This window comes from Manacus candei, unplaced genomic scaffold (genome assembly GCF_025592945.1).
Source record: "Manacus candei isolate 608988 ecotype Guabito, Panama unplaced genomic scaffold, ASM2559294v1 h1tg000033l, whole genome shotgun sequence".
Taxonomy (NCBI): Eukaryota; Metazoa; Chordata; class Aves; order Passeriformes; family Pipridae; genus Manacus; species Manacus candei.
Window position 1 is genome coordinate 11,139,733 of NW_026138081.1, and position 14,629 is coordinate 11,154,361.

The window sequence follows — 14,629 nt, forward strand, 5'->3', positions numbered from 1 at the left end:
CACAATCCCAAAATCCAGTTTGTCACAGTTTGAGTTGAAAGTGAGAAGGGACTATTCAATTGTTGAGCGTTATTATTCATATAAAAGATGTGATCAAATTTCATCCAATTATTTCTCACTCAAGTGCAGCTATGTATGTTTGACTGAAATAAAAGTAGTGCTTGGCTGAAGTAGAATTTTCCTAAAGACTTGAGATCTTCAGTTGAACACTGAACTGACAGAGAATCTGCCACTTCCTTGGACAGTTTTTTCTACAGTTATCTCCCCTCAGAAATATTTGTTCTTCATAGAAGTTATTTCTGTTTGTGTTTCTTGGACTACAGGTCATTGATTCTTACGTACTTTTTAAACTATCTCTGCCAAAAACTGGAGCAAGTAGTCTAATGCCAGACTTTCATCATGGTAATAAAATCACTTGTGTACGCATTTTTGCCCTGTTTATAAAGCCAGGATGAGGCAGTCATCACAGTGAAACCTTGAATAATGTGTGTTTGACGCCAGAAGGTTTTTATGTCCCTGCCTCCCAGGATGAGTCCTTTTCCTTTCTACACCAATGACTATTAATTCAGTAAGCCCAATTTGCAAGTATCTGTATTTCTGACAGCCTTGTGTTCACATCTCTGTGTACTTAAGGATGAGGTGAAACCCATTCTAGAAATGCATAGGTCCCTTGCATTGAATTTTAAAAGTTATGAGATGAATCCCAGTGTGGAAGTGTGAAACCACTGTGGTACTGGAAGAAGTTTGTATATGATACAAGCAATTGCATCCTTTTTTTTTTTTTTAATTTGACAATTTTTGTGTAGAATACATGTTTTCTTTTGACTGTCACAGTGGTTATCAAAAGCAGAATATCCTGGAGTCTCTTGAGTCTTAGTAGTAGATCTGTGTAGACCTTACTGTATGGTAAGGTCCTCAAAGAAAACTAAAGTTATTTAAGCTAAAGCCAAACAGCCAGAAACTAGGTTTTATTAAACTAAAATGTAGACCATCTATTTACAGTATGGAAATTCAAAGGAATTGCATACGAGAAAACAGATACAAAAATGTTTCTACAATATTCAACCTGTGTTCTTGGTGTACTTACAATATTGCCTTCAAGCAATAATATTACCTTGTCTTCTTGGTTGCCTCTAGTCCCAAGGAATTTTTTTCTTTCACCTTTAAGGTCAAGCTATTTGCTTCTTTTCCTTTAATCTTTCAGTCTTGCCATGTAAGTTGCAGAAAACTCCCAGTTCTTTGTGTGCACATCCTTTGGCATGTGATGCACTGCTGTCCCTGGAGTGTTCTTTGCCCTCACAATGCACAGGAGCTCCCCAGGGAAGGAGCGGTCTTGTCTTCCCTCCACACAGTCCATCTGGTCTCTGTTCCTGAAAGGAACATAGCATAAGTTTGGAATGAGCAAATGAGATGCTCTCATTCACTCCGAGAATAACAGGTTTTTAGTGTTTGGGTTTTTTTTGTTATTGCTGAGGTTTTTTTGTTCTTTTGGTTTAATTTTTTTAAGTATATGTGCACTTGAATTTTTTTAAAGGCATTAAAAAAGTTGCCAAATGCCCTTTCATTGACAGTGCTGTCTTAAAAAGTGCTGTCTTACTAGAATGGAACACTGAAAGTGAAGCTGGTATTACTTATTTATATATTTATACATGAATATACATGAATAGATATCTTAGAAATTTTAATACATATTTTAATATTTGGATTAGAAAGATTAATGTTAATTATAAGTACTTAAAGCAGTCTGTCATGCTGTCCTTATGTGGGAAAGCAAATAAAAGAGGTGGGTAGTGATCAGATGATGAGATAGTTTCGTAAGGAAAGAGATGAGTAAGGTAGTGCTTGTTATTGGATGCCTTAATCACTGTTTGTTGGCTATGTCCTAGGGACTGTGTAGATTTTTCCCTCAGAGAGTGCCAGTCTTGCAAATGTTTTTGTGAAGTGTTTCACTACCGATTCTGTTTGAAAAACAACGTTGCCCAACACAGAGTTTTCTGCATTGGGAATTACATAATTGTGTTCTTCTTGTTGCTATAGGGAAGAGAGCTGTTGAGAGTAACTTCAGCTTAACATTGGAAAGACTACTTGATACAGAGTTAATAAAAAAGAGCAAATTAATGCTCTAGTTGTCATGGTTGTTTCCTTTGTTGACAAGGTGGCTGTTACTGAGTTAGTTTCATTCCTTCTCCTCCTGGGGAACAGCTGTCAGCAGGGATTTTGTGGTATTTGGCCAACGTTTGATGCATAATGTTTGGACAAATTTTCACATTATTTCCATTGAATCACAGATTTTTCTTTTAGTTTTTATTTGTTGATGTAAAATTCCTAGGAGATTTAAGTGTAATTTTGCCTTATGACTGGAATAATTGTCTAGACTGATTATTAAAAATACCCACTCTCCCTCCCTTTATTTTGGCAATCAAATGCGTATGAAATATATAGCCAGATTTTTTCCTTCATTATACTTTGCAGGAGAAAAATGATTTTAAGAGCAGGTCCAAGATTTATTTTATGATGTGAAACAGCAATAACAATTAATTGATATCGTTGGTTAGTAGCATAATGAAAGACCAAGTGTGATACTAAATATCTGCAATGCCACTGTCTGAAGTTTTCTGCATTTTACCACCTGCAGTAACCTCTAATAATACTTTGCAGGCTAATCTTTTGTCTGCACTTGCCTATCCTGGGCTCATGAATCACTGGTCCATCTACTTTTAACTCTCTATATGGCCCCTGACCCTGGTCTTTGCTATTTGTGTCTTTTCTAAATCTGCATTAATAAGCCTTCATGATGGTCACACTCAAAAAACCCTAGCAGATGTAAACTTAAAAATGCACATTTCTCAGTAGTAACAATCAAAGAAAGAAGGTCTCTATCACTGTGTCCTAAAATAGAACTACCTTTATAATAATTTCTGAGTGATAACACCTATTAATTTTTCAGTTCCTGGTTTACTTCAGAGTTTTATAATTTTTTTTTTAAAGACTGTGGGTACTATCTGAAAACTCTTTCATGAATTCATAAAAATTTCCTGCAAATTATTTTATATTCTTTATGGTTTGTAGTGAGCAAAGCTGCCTTTACCTAAAGTCTCAAGCCACTGAGGCTGTATAATGGCTCTCTCATCATTTATCTTAGCTCAGCAGTGATGGAAGATAATTATATTTCATCTGTAAGGCTGATTATTAAAACTTACTTACTGCCTTTCCTTTGCTATGGACACCATGGCCAGTAATATAAAATTTGGACAATTTTTTCTGTAGAAATAGTAAAAATTACTTAAGATCTGAGAGAGAATGTTTTTTAGTTGGTAAGCTTTATATTTTCAGTTATTTTATGTCAATATTTAATAGAAGTATATTTCTATAAAGTAAAAGGAGGCTATACTGGTTACTTACATCAGAAGTACACAAAAGACCCTTTTTAAGACTTGTGAAAGAGCATTTGAAAATTGTTTAAAATATGGCTGTGTGCTTGCACAGCTGCTTTTAATGATAGAAGATTTTTTTTTTAGTGTTTAGACCTTAAATTTATATTTTATCTTAAACACCCAAAATGGTTGCATCCCATTTGGGAAGAAAAGTATATTTAAACTCCCAAGAAAGTACGTGGGTTTCCCTTTCTAATATGTCTACTAGCCTAAATGCTTTCTGTAAATTGGAAAACACTGTCTTAAGAGCAGCAGACTCTTTATCTGTTATTTGTGTATAATCTATTATATTAGATTTACTCCATCATTAATTCTGTTCTAATTTTCCCTAAACTGTGTTTGCACAGTTTGAGTATATACTTTGAGTATTATGTGTCTTTAATAGTTACTGGTTTAATACTAGTTACCTGATGATACTTTAAATGGTTTATTTGTTTGCAAAACTGCAATAGGGTGTTTCAAGCTCAGTTACCATGCAAAAGAAAATCCAGTTTATATTGTTTGAGATTAGAATGTAGATAAAGTTCTTCCAGTTGATTGGCAGAAGGTGAAGGTTAGTGCTGGTGAACAATTTGGGTATAATATGTACTACAACAACATTAGATGCTATATAGGTCAGTGTCACTGCTACCCTGTGTGGGTGTAAAGGCCAGAATGTGTGTATGAGAGCGTATGAGAGTGAAAAGGTACAGATCCATGAATATGGTTATTAGCAGGAGAACTCTGTGTGATAACTCTACTGATAAAGATAGGCCTGTTCCAATTTGATGTATTTCAGTGTTTATTGCTTATGTACTGTGTCACTGGAAATAGTTACCTTAATAGGGATACACAGTCTGCTCCTCTCTCACTTGCTAAGCTTGTTTGCCTTAGCTAACTACCTCTGTGCTTCCAGTACTAACAGGTGCTGCCAACAACGGGACCTTCACACATTGCTATGAAATATACTTCTCTTATCCTCATACTCCTTTTTTGTCACTTCCCAAATTTCTCTGCCTTTGTTCTGTTGCATCTCTTTCTCACAAGTGATTAAACTTGTGGTTTATCAAGAATTTCAGGCAATAAATTGCAACATCTAAAGTTCAGATGAAAATATTAAGAAATGTGGTGCAAAGTTAAAACTTTGTTATGGAGAAGTGTTTAGCAATTTTAAATATTCTCAATATGTGAAACCAACTCTGAAATTATTAGTTCTGAATTGGGCTACCTTTTACTTTTAGAATAACCATTAACGTTTTAACAAACACTTTAAATAATATGCCTCTCGTTTAGTATTTCCTCCCAAAAACCACAGAGATTAAAAAAAAAATCTTTTCCTAGATGGTACTGTTTGAACTCTTTTTCACAAAATCAGTAATTTTAAATAATCTGGCTAATTTTAACAAAAAAATGCCATATATTATTTATCTTCTCATAACAAAATATTCTTTATTCTGTTATTTGACAAATGAAATGTTATAACCCCAAGAAGAGAATCTCTAGTGTATTACATAACCTCAATTTAGTATTTGATAGTTCATCAAAATTCAATTTTTGTAATATGGACTTGTATGGCCATGAGTCTGTTTAGAATTTTTAATTTTTTATTTCTTTTCTACTTGAGTATTAGTGGCATGAAGTCATTGTAAGCAGGTGGAACACTGCTGTCTCCTTCCAGAATCGGAAGGAGCTCCATATTATAGAACATACTGCTTACTAAACCTTGTAATAATATCCTATAGTTGCTTTTCATTAACAGAAATAGAAGAAATGTTGTACCTGTGCTAAAGACACTTGTAATAATATATTCTATACAAACATAGTAAGATAATTGCAAGAGGAAAAGTAACAATGCATTATAATAGAAGGTATTGTAGCAATCACTATTGCATTTCCATGTGGCACCGCTGGATAATGTATCTAGCATGTAACTGTGCTTTCCTTTTAGTTTGCTTTGGCACATACCAAACCCAAATGCTTTGTATCAAGCAAGTCTTATGCCTAAGATTTTTTTCCAACCCATCTCCTGTTGAATACATGAGTATGGAATGTACATTAGATGAAGGACACACTCAATCTTTCTTGACTGCTGTTTGAATTGTGGAGTAGGAGGTGGCATGAAGAAACTGTTTTTGAGGCTACAATTGAAATATCACTTTAGTTTATCTTTAATTTAATCCTCCGATTTAGTAATGCCAAGATTGTTTCCCATTTTTTTTAAGATTGTTTTCCGTTGTTGTTTATAGGTCAATAATGACCGACTTGTACTACCTCAGTCAAACAGATGGAGCAGGAGATTGGCGAGAAAAAGAGGCCAAAGATCTAACAGATTTGGTACAGAGGAGAATAACTTATTTACAGGTAAGAGAATAGCGCTTTTGAATCAAGGTAATTCAGTCAAGCTATGAGAGAGTGACCAAAGGAGGGCAATGAAGATGGTGAAGGGCCTCGAGGGGAAGGTGTATAAAGAGCAGCTGAGGTCACTTGGTCTGTTGAGCCTGGAGAAGAGGAGACTGAGGGGAGACCTCATTGCAGTTACAACTTCCTCATGAGAGGGAGAGGAGGGGCAGGCACTGATCTCTTCTCTGTGGTGACCAGTGATAGGACCCGAGGGAATGGCCTGAAGTTGCGTCAGGGGATGTTTAGACTGAATATTAGAAAAAGGTTCTTCACCCAGAGAGTGGTTGAGCACTGAAACAGGCTTCCCAGGGAAGTGGTCACAGCACTAAAACTCACAGAGTTCAAGAAGTGTTTGGATGATACTCTCAGGCACATGGTGTGACTCTTGGGGATAGTCCTGTGCAGGGCCAGGAATTGGACTCAATGATCCTTGTGGATCCCTTCCAACTCAGCATATTCTGTGATTCTGTAAACGTTTTTTATTATTATGTATATAGCACTTAACTGTGCCCTTGTAATAGAGTAATTACACAATATTTTAAAATAAATGTTGTTATATGAATGAATTACATAGAAAAGAAATTATAACATTTGTTTCAAACATATATTTTATATGTATATGGAAGATAGTATTTCAAGGAAATCTTTAGGGTTTGGACTTTTGTTGTTGGTTATTTGTTTCCTTGTGTATGTGGTTATTTTTTTGGATCTGTGGTTTTCAATGGGCTGTATTTAGCTGTTTGAATTCCTTGTTTTATTATAAAAGATAAGTTTGGTTTATTTTTTTAATCCTTAGAGTGTCAGAATTCAAAAATATGTTTGCACACTGTTTAAAACAAAAATATAAAAGTCCTTGTATCAAACTTCTGAACAAAACCATTTTTAAAAACACGAGTATGCAAATTTGAAGTGCTTGTATAGTATATTGTCTAGACTGTTTCAACAGATGTGTGAGACTTCTCATATATGCTCATATTTTGAGTGCATAAGGCCTTTTTTATACAGGTGCTTGTGTGTGTGTATAAATTTAAATAAAACTTGTTCTGAAGGTTTTGGGACTTTTTTTCATGTCTGAATGCATGCAGCTATTTATGTAGTGATCAAAAAGATATTTAATGTAATCTGTTTTATTTGTACTTGGTTTATTTTTTGTGGCATGTGTGAACCTGTATTGTATGGTCACTCCTAATGCCTGATCTTTTCTCTTGTGTGAATAGCTGAATTTGTTTCTGAGATGTTCATTATTTCACAGTTCACCTGTTGGAATCTTCTGTGACCAAACTATGTATTTGTTGCTTGTTAAATAAAAAAGGCACCCTTCTGAGGAAAAAACATCCCTGTAAATTATGCAGGAGTCATCACTTTATTGTATTCCTTCAACTCTTTCCTGAGAACTGTTCCTCATTCTTTCATTTTTGATGTCACTGTTTGGCAGTGGTATACTGTAACTACTTTTCATGCTGATAAATAGTCTTTCTCTACCTTTTCCTCTTCTTGCATGGTATCCATTTGTTGTCTTATTTAGACATATTTATATTTCTGAAGGGTGAGTGTCTTCCTATTGTATGTTTTACAATGGTCAGGATAGAGTTCAAGATTAGGACCTCCAAGTATGTATAATGAATAACAAGAATAAAAGTTGCTTAGGAGAGCAGAAGCTCAAAATTGAAGCATTAGGTAAATGTGTACATTGTTTTCTAGTGAAGTTGAAATAAATTTACTTACTGACTGAAGAGCTGGAAGACCAGTTAGGTGCTCCTAAAATTTATTTAGATGCATATAATCTATGATAATGGACTTTCCTCTTTATTAAGCTAATTTTTTCTCACTTAAAAAAAAAAAGTAGAAGCAATATTAAGAGTGAAACCAATGCCAAGTCACAACACATACAGAATCCTAACATTTCAAGTAGTACAAGTAGTTAAGTCTTTCAGGAAATTTATTATATCCTCAGGCACTTCCAAGAGAGGTAGCTATCTTTATCCTCATTATCTTCAGAAGAAAACATGTTGATGAGCATGAGCAGGTGGTTTACAGAAAGCTGTGGTATTAGATTCGGAATCGGAAATAGGTCTGCATACTTGGATCAATTTACTTCATACAGGCCATTTTGTTTCTGTTTTATTTATAAATTTATTAAAAAGCAGTCAATTATAAAATTTTGGTCATGGAAAAAGCATGTTTTTTCATATTTATGCATTTAAAATATGAATTTAATCATTATGGGTCCATCTCGACACTGAGAAACACAAAAATTACTATTTCCCTCTTTTTACTATTACAGAGGAAATTACCTTGTTTTGTATTTTTAATAAATCATCACTGGTGAAGTTGGAAACATGCAGAGGTATTACTGCTGCACATGAAATTCCGTGTGACTATTTCGTATGAAAGGGTCTAGAAACCATAAAGAAGGGACATGTGTTTCCTTGTAATTGTCTTTGTGGTTTAAGCTGAGGAAGGGCAGTACATATTTTCCAAAAAATGTAATTCTAACTTTGATAAATGTTGATATTTTTATTATAGTGACTGTGCAAGTCATCAAAAGAGTACTAAGTTCTTGGGTTTAGCAAATAAACAGCAATGTAAAGCAGTCCATGGTTTGAAATTACACATATATACCCCTTTATTAATAATATACCTGTATTAAAAAATAAAATCGAATTAAAAATTCAAAAACCCTTGCCTCTCAACTCAATGCCAAAAAGAATTATATGGAACATATTTGTAATTTTTTATTTTAGTTAAGTAGGAAAGGACTGTATAGCTTTTTTCTGGTACATGTTGAACAGTGACAGCTGCATTATTTTGGGACATCTCCCTGGGAAGTCATTTAGCTGAATGATTGTGAATAGCAATGACTGCTACTTCATTTGGATAACATTACCATAAATTTGATTTAATGAGGCTACATGTAACTAGTTCCCTGTAGTTAGAACAACATTTAAAAAGCTAGGAACTTACATTTAAGCAAAAGAACTTATTTTCAGAGATGTTTATTATCAAACAGTTGAAGAGAAGGTGCAAGAGACAAGGGCACCTGTAGTACTGTAATCAAGTGAGTAAATGATTACGAGAGCAGCAGTTTTCTGTCTCTTCCCTTTTGTGCTTATTTTTTTTCTGTTTATTTTAGGAAGTTTCTGATTCAGCGTGCAGTCTCCCAGTAGCAGAATATTTTTGCCTTTGTTTAAAAAAAAATCAGAGCTTTCTGTTCAGCTTTGAAGGTTAAAAATATAAGCAGGTGAGAAAGGTTACTAAGTACTCAACAACACATCAGTTATATTAGTCATAGTTTGCCATATTTATGCTATTTATTTGGAGGTTTGTATGTATGCAAAGAAAAGCAAGTTGCTTACAAGATTGTATTCTGAGGTTTCTAGGTTTCTCTGTATTTTTGGTGATTTAATGTGTCACTTAGATTTTTCTGTCTTAAAGTATATTAAATCCTTTCTCCCTTACATTAAAATTACTGATACATATTCTTAATAAAAGTGCTCATGCTAAGATGACAATAACAATAAAAAAAGGCTCAGGGCACTTTGCATACATGCAAAAGGATGCTCTCACAACTGTAAGTCTTGAAAAGTGTAAACATGTATCCTCTAATCAAGCAAATCAAATGTATTATGTATTTTCCCAGTTATTCCACTTCACTCATGAGAAACAACTTGTAGTATAGTTATACTGTGTTGTTGATGTTGATATATTCAAACTAATTTGAAACACAAAGTAGAAAAATTGTCATAGAAAATTCTCCATCAGCTTTTACTACTTTTATGGTGAAGGAGGACAGTAGCCGAAGGATTTCAGCCATCTGTCAGTATGGGCACTGTTCTGGGTGAAGAGATGATTTCTTTAATAGGCAGACCATATGGTGGTTCAGTTTCCCTGTGATAGACTCAGCATCCTTAAAAGTTTTATGCTATGTACTCCAAATATAGAGAATCCTGATAATTCACTTTGATATTGTAAGCTCATTTGTATCTTGCAGATCTTTTCCCATTTTTGCTAGATTGTTGAATTTATTACACAGCACTGGAAGAGTTCCTTTCCTGTAACATTAGAAAAGATAATTTAGGCATATGAATGAATCTAAGCATTTTTAAAGTTAACATTTTGGACAAAATAGATATGAAAGGGAAACAAAAGAGTTAAAAAGAGCCAATCTTTCTGACTTTTTATGCGTGTTTAGAAAGGGACTGAATTGTTTCTATCACGTGAAAATGAAAAATTATCTGATTTTTGAATGTCTTGAAACATGTCTTGAGTTTTCCTCATAAGGTTACTCAGTAAATTCAGTATCTGATATTATGGCATTAGGATAATAACCACTTAAAGTGTGATTACTGCTAGTATTTATATGAGGTTTTCTCTAGAATTTCTAATTAGTGGATTGAGGAGTGTAGTGTGGTTAGTCCATCTGCATACTGGAATGTTTTACTCCAGCTGAAGCTTGTGTGTTGTAGGAGAGTAGGTGCAAACTAGAGGAATTAACATTAGAGACAGATAAGAATCTCTGTCTCTCAAATCAAATATGTAATATTTCTGACTAGGGAAAGAAGAACATTTTCTTCCAGCAACTCAGGCAAACTTCTGGTTGTTTGTTTAGTTTTCTGTTTGTTTGGATTCTTTTCATCACCAAAGTCTTAAGGGGAGCTGATATGAAGAAGAACCATTACAAGTGGCATCATAAAGAAAGGGCAATAGAAGATGGTGTGAACTTCATTCGTGATAACTAGGATAAGAAACACCCTTCCTTGACATCATTCTCTTAAAAAAAAATTTTTTTTCACAGATTTTGGGTGGGACTGTCTCTTCCAGCATACTGGGTAGCATCAAGGAATAAAATACTTATTGAAAATATAAAAAAAGAACAGCTTTCTTAATGAACATCATACTGTGTTTATGAGGTTACTTAGTAATTTGCAGCAGACTGCTTGCCTGCTCCACTCTATCCTGCTGTGATTTGTTGGATCAAGTACACTTCTCTGAACAGTTTTAAATTTACAAAAACCACAGTCATTTTTTTGTATAGTAAAATGTATGTTAAGGAGAAGAGTTTACTTTTGCCAGTTTGTCATATGTTTTGATGGCTAACTGCACACTTGAAAACACTGGAAGGTGGTGAGACATTGAGGCACTTCTGACATCATTCCCATCTGATCCTACTTTCTGTGAGTAGGCCAACCAAAAGCCCTGGAGAAGAATACAGTGGAAACCCTGAATTTTGTAAGAGCAACAGTGTATGCCCATGTTAGTTGTGATGAAAGACCATCAAATCCATTTTGCCAGTTATACAAATCCATTTTAATTTTAGGTGACATTCTCTTGCATAGAAATTTATAATTTTAACTATTTTACTATTCTGAAAATGTTACCATTTTCAGTTGCACTGTTCATAGAAATAATTCTGAGAAAAATAAAAGGTGTAAACTGGCATGGCTTGATAATCTAATCTTCTACATATTGCAGTATGTTTTGTGTGATTGGTCAGTTGCAGGGTTTTTGTTTGTTTAGGATTTTGTGTAGGTTTGGGGTTTTTTTGTATGTGTGTGTTTGTTTTTAACGCAGTTGTATGGCTTTAACGTTACAGGGCTTGACATTCCTAGGGGTCCCTTCCACCCCTCTCTTGATTATGTAGACCGTTTAATTGGATATTGGAGTCTGTCATGAGCAGTGTTGTTATGGTTGAGAACAGAGTGCACTGCTCATTCAAGTCAAAAATAACATAATCCTTTTCTGTGACTTTGGGCCAGGAGGAAAAAGCTTCTGTCAGTCTTTGCTGGTTTTGAAATTGGCTGTTACCCTTTATCAGCTCAGTACCTTTATGGGTTGCTTATGGCAGTTTTGGCTAATGAACACACAAGCTGTTCTGATGCAATGTAATTTTTCTTCCTTATCGATGGTTAATAATTCCACCTTTTCCAGGAAATACCAGTTGAAACTGCAATATATATAAGTATCTCTGCTTCCCTTTCTTTTTAAATTCTCAATAGGTAATTGAAGCCCAAATACTGCCTTGTCTTTTTGCTATTTGAGTATAGCAATTTGAAAAAACCCACAGGCATAAAGAAGTTAGCTGAACTAGCTTCATGTTTGTCACAAACTAATATTTATATATAGTTTTTAGTTAAGTCTTCGAATGTTAAAACCCAAGTAAGTGCATTATATTAATATTGATAAGCAGTTACGCTATTAAATTATGTTTCATTATGTGATTCCTACTTGATTTCTGTAATATTGTTCATAACTATTATATAACTCTTACATTTTCCTGAAATAAAGTTAGAAGGGCACTCCTTATAAAAGACAAAACTCAAATAGGCCATCAATTAACTGCTTTAATTTTCAAGAGGACACAGGCATTTGAAGGTAATTGCAAGTGTGGAAAATGTTACCTATCGATATTTTCTAAAAATTCTCAGAGATTATCCCTTTCAAATTAGTGTTGTGGCTTTACTCCAGCTGGCAACGAAGTACCATGCAGAGGCTCCCTCACTCTGCCTCTTCCCTGGTGTGACAGGGATGAGAATTGGGGGTGGGGGTGGGGAAACCCCAAAAACCATACACAAAAATCCCACAAAGAAACCTCATCGTGGGTTGAGATAAGAACAATTTAATAACTGAAACCAAGTAAAATATGATAATGCTGATGATAATTATAATAGTAAAAATATACTACTACTACTGCTAATTGTATGACCAGGTATTGTTTCATGGAATTCTTTCTATGAGGACCTGCACAGAATACTAGAAAGCCCCACTTTCTCTCTGGAAAAACTGTGAGAAGTACATTTGTTATAGTTTCAAAGATAGATTTAGTCTCAAGTTATCCCTTAAATTTGTGATAGCAGAAGTACTGGTCTGAGGAACAAAAATAAGGAATGGAAATTTTGTTTAATTTATTGTTTTCATACCTAGTTAGGCTTTGAATCAGACGTATTTTCCTTAAAATGAAAAAAATAAAATGCTGAATTTATAGCATATGTTGTAGGGTTTGGAGTTTGGTTTGGTTTTTTTTAATTTATTTCCCAGATCTGAATTATTCTCCCCTCCTTTACACAACTGAATTCACAATTTTTAATTTTTTTTTTTAAATATTTTAGTACTCAGAATATTCAGACTATCTTTAAGATCACTTGAAGGAAGGATCTCAGTTCTCTAGACAGAGATCTTTTTTTTTTGTAAAGACTTGATTTGATTTGTTGCAAATTTACTGAAAATTTTATTTAAAGTTAGATGTGAGAGGAACAGAATTTATATTGATGCTCAAATATCAGTGTTCTTGCATCTTATCCTAAACTAACTTTCATTCTAGAGATTCTATGGAAAACCTTTTTGGAATTTAGAAGTATGTCTGGAGGCATGCAAGCATGAATGTCTACAGCGAAGCACTGTATTTTACAACAAGAAAAACTTTTGTTGATTATGTTGTTGTGTTGTCCACATATATAAAAATATTTATTAGTTTGTACTTTTAAACATAGCATTCATATAATGTAGGCATTTGCCTCCTGTGCTATGGTTTCTTGGTTTGTGGAAGTGAAGTATATTATTTTATAGAGAGTACATGCAGATTAAAATTCTCTCCTTTGTTTATGTGGTCAGCTAGTCTGGGAAGTAGTCCATTAATAAGCATTTATTTTATTCTGTACCATGTAGGCAGGTGGAAATTTTCTTTTGTTGGATGGCATCCATGTTTATTGTAACAGAACTAACAAACTTGGAAAAATGCCAAAGGAAAATACATTCCAACACTGAAAATCATGTTGATGAAATGAGAACTCTGAGTCCAAATGTTGACTTATTCTGACAGATTCACAAATGAGAAAGTAATTTAAAATCTTGAAGGTATTCTATTTTACATTAGGATAGTGAAGCATGTTCAATAACTGTTCACGTTCACAGTGAAAAATTCCAATAAAATTTTCATGGAGCTGAAGCTTACTCATCCATTTTAATATGAGATGTATCATAGCAGGATGGCTCGCGTGATTTATGACATTTGTCAGTTTTTCAGGAAAAAAAGTATGCCTTCGTGTGTATCTTGTCTTCAGCTTCACTTTTTCATCCGTCCTTACAGAACCCGAAGGATTGCAGCAAAGCTAAGAAACTTGTGTGTAATATCAACAAAGGCTGTGGCTATGGTTGTCAACTTCATCACGTAGTTTACTGCTTCATGATCGCTTACGGCACTCAGCGAACGCTTATTCTGGAGTCCCAGAATTGGCGCTATGCTACCGGTGGCTGGGAGACTGTGTTTAGGCCCGTGAGCGAGACATGTACTGACAGATCAGGTTCCACCACTGGACACTGGTCAGGTAAGACTTAATAGCTCAAATAATTTCTCCTTGTTTTTTTGCAGGTTCAGTCACGTAGAATTGTTTTGTTATTTCCTTAGTGTTACGTGGAGCATAATAACTATGAGTGCAGTTGTACATGTAAGCATCTTATTTCCGCATTTCATTGAAAAAACCATTTTCTTTATTAAGATGTCTCTGCTTTGGCAGAGTATTTTTAATTCAAAAGTTTTGTATTTCAGATTTAAATTATAATCCTTCAGCAGTCTGCCACTGTGTTGTGTGCCAGATATTAATCCAATTTTATGGGAAGAGAGTATTAAATAGAGGCTGTTGTTGATAAACTTTTAACAAAATAAAGCATGTTTCAAATATCAAGCAAAATAGATATAAAGAAAATAGTATCTAGTAGTCATTCACACACCAACAAAATAATGAAATAGTTGAAATAATTCTTAATGTAAGCTGAACAGATGCAGAATACGAGTTGTAAAAACAGCAGCAGTGTTAAAAATG

At 34.2% G+C, this 14,629-nt stretch overlaps 1 protein-coding gene across 8 annotated transcripts in view; it reads left to right on the forward strand.

Annotated features, from left to right (window-relative positions):
* The window catches only part of FUT8 (fucosyltransferase 8), a 103,390-nt gene that overhangs the window by 66,706 nt on the left and 22,055 nt on the right, over positions 1-14,629 (forward strand). For 7 of the 8 annotated variants that reach the window (XM_051792072.1, XM_051792070.1, XM_051792068.1 and 4 more), the window contains 2 exons: positions 5,660-5,774; positions 13,897-14,134. In XM_051792072.1, coding sequence (XP_051648032.1) covers positions 5,660-5,774; positions 13,897-14,134 — 353 coding nt within the window. Of the gene's footprint in view, positions 1-5,635; positions 5,775-13,896; positions 14,135-14,629 lie in introns of all 8 variants that reach the window. The other variant, XM_051792074.1, reaches the window with a different exon arrangement.